Below are 6,454 nucleotides of genomic sequence, written 5' to 3'. Positions count from 1 at the left end.
AGGCGGCCGCGCCCAAAAATAACCACCGAAGGCGGGGGCGCCAAGTTCGTCCAGCGGAAAAAGCACACAAAAACGGGTGGGCTATAGCCTTGGGGGGTGGGGCTGGCCAACTTCGTCCGCCGGACTCGGAATGGCGCGAGACTTTGCGAGGCACCTCCGTGTGCTAAAAATAGGCTTCGGGCACAGCCGCGCCCAAAAATAACTGCCCGAAGGCCGGGGCGCCAAGTTCGTCCAGCGGAAAAAGCACACAAAAACGGGTGGTCTATAGCCTTGGAGGGTGGGGCAGGCAAACTTTGTCCGCCGGACTCGGAATGGCGCGAGACTTTGCGAGGCACTTCCGTGTGCCAAAAATAGGCCGTGGACGCAGCCGCGCCCAAAAATAACCAACCGAAGGCCGGTGCGCCAAGTTCGTCCAGCGGAAAAAGGCCACAAAAACGGGTGGGCTATAGCCTTCTCGCGCGAGCCTAGCGCAACTCGCTCGCGCGAGGCCGCGCCCTCGCGCGCGAGATGGGCGCAACGTGCGCATCTCGCGTGCGACGCAGCGCCTGTCGCACACGAGATGCGCGCGGCGTGCGCACCTCGCGCGCGCGAGATGGGCGTGCAGCGCGCATCTCGCGTGCGACGCAGCGCGAGTTGGCTTCCCCCCTTTCTCTTCTCTTCCCTTTCCCACATGCATCTCACCCACCACCGCCATTAAAACACCACCAACAACAACAACATCCCAAACAACAACAACAACATCCCAAACAACAACAGCAACAACAACAACAACAAGAAAAACGGCAATAACAACTCACCTAGGGTTTTCAATTTTTTTCTTTGATTTTGGAGATCTCCGAAGATTTTCAACGTGATTTAGCTTCTTTCAAGTGCCAACAACTTCCTCCGCTGCCGATGTACGCTGCCGCCGACAATCTATAAAACTTTCGGTGATGAGATTTTGGTGAGAGGGGAAGGAATTTGCTTGAGGGAAACGTGAGAATGAGGAGGGTAATTTCGTCCAAAATGTGGTGATTTGGCTAATGTTGAAAGAAAAAAATTTGAGGGGTTAAAGTTGAAAAATGCCTTCTTTTTTTGGCTTGTTTTGTAAATTTCCCTTGAAGTTTCGGAGATATATTATTTGAAAAGCGTAAACATTACCAAATTATGGTTGCACTCCGTTATGCGACTATGAATAAAAAACTGTTATTCGGGTGGAACTTAGGGGCGTATTTGATACAAATGAAAGACAAATGCCCCTTAAAAAATAATAAAATATTAGGGACCCCAATGTTAGATTGTGAAGATCAGAAATAGTCAGGTATACGAAGCCTGCTTCTGGTTCGAGACTTCGAGTCTCTCTTTCTTTCGGTAATTATTACCTGCGGATGAATTTATTAAGCTTCAATTCAAAAATCCATTGGTAAAAAATGCTCGTCATTTCACCTAAAAAGCAATCCTTTTACATAAATTTTATATCGAAACTAGCCTTTTCTTCTTCTTCTTCTTCTTCGGCTTCATCTTCATATTCTCTGCAAATCATACAAGATTCTGAGCACAAATCACTGTCCAACCCACTTTACAATTTTCTTCCTGAAACTCAGAACCCCAACAAAATTGTCGATCTCATTTGTTCATCCCTCAAAAAGGGGGATTCCCATTTGACCCTTCTTCAGGATGACTTAAAACCCCTTCTTCCTCATCTGGGTGCTCATGAAATTTCAAGGGTTTTGTTGAGATGCCAGTCTGATTCGGTATCAGCCCTCACTTTCTTTAACTGGGTTAAAAATGATCTGGAAATTAAACCTACTAACAGTAACTATTGCCTCATTGTTCATATATTAGCTTGGAACAATAAGTTCTCTTTCGCAATGAAAATGTTGTGTGAATTGGTTGAGTTGGTTAAAGATTGTCCACATAGTGTAGATGTTTTCCAGGATTTGATTTCGGGTACAGAAGATTGTAATTGGGATCCTGTTGTTTTTGATATGCTTATTAAGGCTTATGTGAAAGTGGGTTTGATTAGAGAAAGTTTTAAGACTTTTAGAAAGACTGTGGATGTTGGTTTTCAGCCTAGCATTGTTTCTTGCAATTTTCTTTTAAATGGCCTGTTGAAGTTAAATTGTATTGATCAGTGTTGGCAAGTTTATGAGGAGATGGGGAGAATTGGGATACGCCCAAATACGCATACTTTCAATATATTGACTCATGTGTTTTGCAAGAATGGAGATGTGGATAAGGTGAATGGATTTTTGGAAAAGATTGAAGAAGAAGGGTTCGATCCGGACTTGGTGACATATAATACACTGATAAGTAGCTACTGTAAGAAAGGAAGGTTAAATGATGCATTTTATTTGTATCGGATCATGTACAGGAGAAATGTGTTGCCAGATTTGGTTACATATACTACACTGATGAATGGTCTTTTTAAAGAGGGGAAGGTGAGAGAAGCTCATCAGCTATTCCATCGGATGGTTCACAGAGGGTTGAGTCCTGACATTGTTTCATATAACACTCTTATTTTTGCCTATTGCAAGGAGGGAAAGATGCAAGAGTCAAAGTCATTGCTCTATGAGATGATGGGGAATGGAATTTATCCAGATACTTTTACTTGTCAGATTATTGTTCAGGGATATGGAAAAGAGGGCAGGCTGCTTTCAGCTCTGAATTTGGTTGTTGAGCTTCAGAGATTTGGAGTCTCAATCTCTCGGGATATTTATGACTATCTAATAGTTGCCTTGTGCCAAGATAATCGGCCATTTGCAGCCACGAGTCTTCTGGAAAGGATTGGTCAAGATGGCTATGTGCCTAGTTTGGAAATCTACAATGAATTGATGGAGTCCCTTTGCAAATGTGATTCAGTGGCAGATGCCTTGCTTCTAAAAGATGAGATGGTGGATAGGAATATAAAACCAAGTCTTTTTACGTATAGAGCTCTTATATGCTGCTTGTGTAGAATAGGCAGAAGTGGAGAGGCTGTATCATTGATGGATGAAATGCTTGAGTCTGGCATGCTACCTGACTCACAAATATGCCGTGTATTAATACATGGGTACTGCATGGAAAAGGATGTTAATAAAGCTGAAGCATTATTGGGCTTCTTCGCAAAGAAATTTCAAATTTATGATACTGAAAGTTACAATGCAGTTTTCAACATGTTTGCTGAAGATGGTGATTTATCAAAATTGATGGAGCTGCAGAAAAGATTTCTGAGACTAGGGTTTGCACCAAATAATCTTACGTGCAAGTATATGATCCATAGTTTATGGAAAGGAATGGAACGCAAATTTCAGGTGGAATAAAATTGCAATAGATGCTATGTTTTGCTGGAAGTATTATCAGAGGAGTGTATCGTGTAACCCAATCAGAAGTTCCATATGTCTTTAGTCATCCAGGTTGCTCAGACCGGTGCACAGCCTCACCTGAGTTGAACCGCTTAGGTGTAAGTGGCTATATGAAAGTAAGTAGTAAACTACCATAATCCCTTGTAAATTGGCATTCCAAGGCAAAGCAGAAGAGAAAGACTGTCGACCGATTACCGAAGCCCGATTCGTGTCCTCAAGCTTCATGTTCAAAAGCCCAGGTTGTTTCTCCTTTGCCCTAGAACTTGTAACTCTATTTTCATTGATTGCTCCTAGCACGATTAGTGGCTGGAAACACACCCAAACGAAAGACCATAGGCGGGCCAATAGAGAGACAAAAAACGAATATGCATTTGGTAATGTATTATCAGAAGAGTGTATCATGTACCCCAATCGTAAGTTCAATGTGTCTTTAGTCATCGTACGTGATGCAGATGGTGAAAGAGCGGAACCTATGAGAAAGGTTGTTATTATTGTGCAAACAGCGGCATTAGCACAAGGTATGTGATGTCCTGTGTCCAAACAGGACAAATTCATGTCATAAACAAAAATGAGACTGATACTCACCAAAGTGTAGTGTACTTTGGAAATTTTTTATCACAAGAACCATTTCCTTTAAATTAATTGTTCATTGAAATTTCAATGGAATCTCAATGTAGTACATAATATTTTTTTTTTTTAAAAAAAAAAAGATAGTGCCATCATATAATAGGTCAAAAGCTATGGCCACTACTAGGCAAATTTAGGTAGAAATACTCTTGTTAACCACTTTATTAGTGCCACTTGGCCTTTGGTTGAGTGGTGAGCTGTGAGGGTAGCAATTCGAGTCTCTATAGTTCAAGCCTTCATATTGAAATATGAGGATTTAATTCCTCCCTTATTTAAAGAATAATTGAGTGAAATCAGTCTTCTTTCTTACGAAATGTGAGTGGAGTAGACACCTTTCGAATATAACTAGTCACCCCTCAAACATAACTAGTTCCATAAATACTTTCATTATAAGTTTACAATCGGTAGTAATATCAGTAGTTGACTGACTGTAATATTAGTATTAAAAAAAAAAGAACACTTCTGTATCAGTACCTGATTGTGTTCTTTGAACATGCATCACCTCGTAATATTTGCAGGGAGTAAATGCACTAATGTTGATGCTTCTACTGGACTTGCTTATGTGCACCTAGTAGAGGATAAAAATCTAGCTCTGTATACCGATATACTAGATGAATGATAATAAATATATGTAGTTGTGCCTACTACATAAAATAGCTCTTGTATTGTTTGCTTTAATAAGGTTGAACTAAGACCCAACAGAAGCATTGTTAGGTTGGCATTTTACAGAACTTGTTTCAGATTCTTTATTGTTTTGTAGAAATTTTTTTCTATTATATGGAGAACCTCGTCTCTTTTTGCTTCGTATTGAAGAGAGAAAATAATATTACTTCTGAATTTGAATGTAGGTGAGATACTGAAGGTATTCTGCAAGACAAATAGGTGGTTATCCATATAAATAGTCATATAGCATGGATGACTTCAGCTTGACAAGACAAGATGCGAAGGAGCTTAAGAAAGAATATGGAGTCAAAGATGGGGGCTAGAATTTAAAATTCCAAACTAAGAGATATGGGTAAAATTTGTACAACACGATCTGACTCTTCTTCAGTCCGTTCAGTTACAGCATCATGTTTTGAATGAAGCCGTAGTGAGATTATTCCAAGAAAGGCTGAATGCCCTATTATTTCAAAAGAGTGAATTTCTTATGGGTCTGAAAATGAAATATTATCCCTTAGAAGCAAGCTAGATGACACCGGAAGCTTTGTAGGAGAAGTACAAAGAACCTGCGTAGCAAAAAGCGTTTGTCAAATTGGGTGGCAATCTGAACACAATTATCTCCAAAGCAGATGATTGGATGAGATCAGTTCGAGTAATTCTTCAAACCTCAAACTGATGCCCCTTCTAAGTTAAAATAGTAAATTAAACAGGGCATCAAATTATGGAATGAGTGGTTTGGAAGGCAAAATTTATGGAAGATCAGATGTAGAGCACGATTGACAGCTCTCCCACTGAAGAGGAGAATTGGTGCAACGAATGTTACAGGCTTGAAGCATTTGAGGACAAACAGAATTTTCCGAGAGTATAAGCAACCTTTGAAACCTGGAAGGGAAGCTTGTATTATTATTAGATGGTCTGGGGGGAAACAGCATTGATCGGAAGGAATTCTAAATCTTCCAAACTCGGCCACTATTTTAATGGTGTGGCCGATAAATGAAGGAGAGTTACAGTTCCAGAATGTTTGAAGACTTAAAAGTTCATCCTCTAGTGAGTTATGTGATTGCTTGATCTTGTGTCTGTCAAGATAACTGGCCTTGTGTCCTTGTATCTCAAAAGTTAAGGAGTGATGCTCCCTTCAACGAGATCTTAGTTCGTACCAATCCTTTTTTTCTTTAAGGTGGCATTATTAATTATATTTTTGTAAACGAATTTATATTCAATTTAATCCGTTATGTATTTGTTATATGATGAACAAATTTAGATTTAATTGGATTTGTTTATTAATTTTACTAAACAAGTTGAACCGAGTATTCAATCAATAGATTAATGGATTTCGAATCCTGAGATTTTAATTCGTTTAATAAACAAATCAAATTTGAAATAGCAAAATTTAAGCTGAATTCGTTTATGATTCAATTTGAATTCGGTTTGTTTATGCATTTTGCCGCCCCTACTTTTCTGCGTGGGTTGCAATGGATTTCAAAAATGTAAAAAGTGGTAACAATTGATTCTGATCTTTGTACATAAATTTGGTAATATTTTAACTACAAAATTGACACAAAATTTATGTAACATTATTAATTATGTTATCCACTTCCACAAACAGAGAATTTATGGGTGCTAAGATGAAGTGCTTATTTGGTATGACTTTTTTAAGAGGTATAAGTGCTTATTTAATCCATAAGTATTTTTTAAAATTTTTTATGGTGTTTGATTTTTTTTTAGTAGAGTTGTTTTAGCTTAAATAAACTAATTTACATCTACTAGCAAAAGCTCAAAATTTGAGCTTTTGGAAGTAAAGGTTAGAGAGCTTTTGTAAAAAAATATATAATATCAAAAATATC

The 6,454-nt window shown here is 38.9% G+C and overlaps 1 protein-coding gene across 1 annotated transcript; it reads left to right on the top strand.

Annotated features, from left to right (window-relative positions):
• The first annotated feature begins 1,337 nt into the window (after positions 1-1,337).
• Positions 1,338-5,787, top strand: LOC18051050 (pentatricopeptide repeat-containing protein At5g40400). The gene is made up of 2 exons (XM_006446505.2): positions 1,338-3,841; positions 4,799-5,787. The coding sequence occupies exon 1, from the start codon at positions 1,410-1,412 to the stop codon at positions 3,279-3,281; it is 1,872 nt and encodes a 623-aa protein (XP_006446568.2). The 5' UTR covers positions 1,338-1,409; the 3' UTR covers positions 3,282-3,841; positions 4,799-5,787.
• Positions 5,788-6,454: the final 667 nt, after the last annotated feature.

The sequence above is a fragment of the Citrus clementina genome, unplaced genomic scaffold (assembly GCF_000493195.1).
Source record: "Citrus clementina cultivar Clemenules unplaced genomic scaffold, Citrus_clementina_v1.0 scaffold_2, whole genome shotgun sequence".
Lineage (NCBI taxonomy): Eukaryota > Viridiplantae > Streptophyta > Magnoliopsida > Sapindales > Rutaceae > Citrus > Citrus x clementina.
The sequence above is the reverse complement of the archived record's forward strand: the minus strand, read 5'-3'. Positions and strand labels throughout refer to the sequence as shown.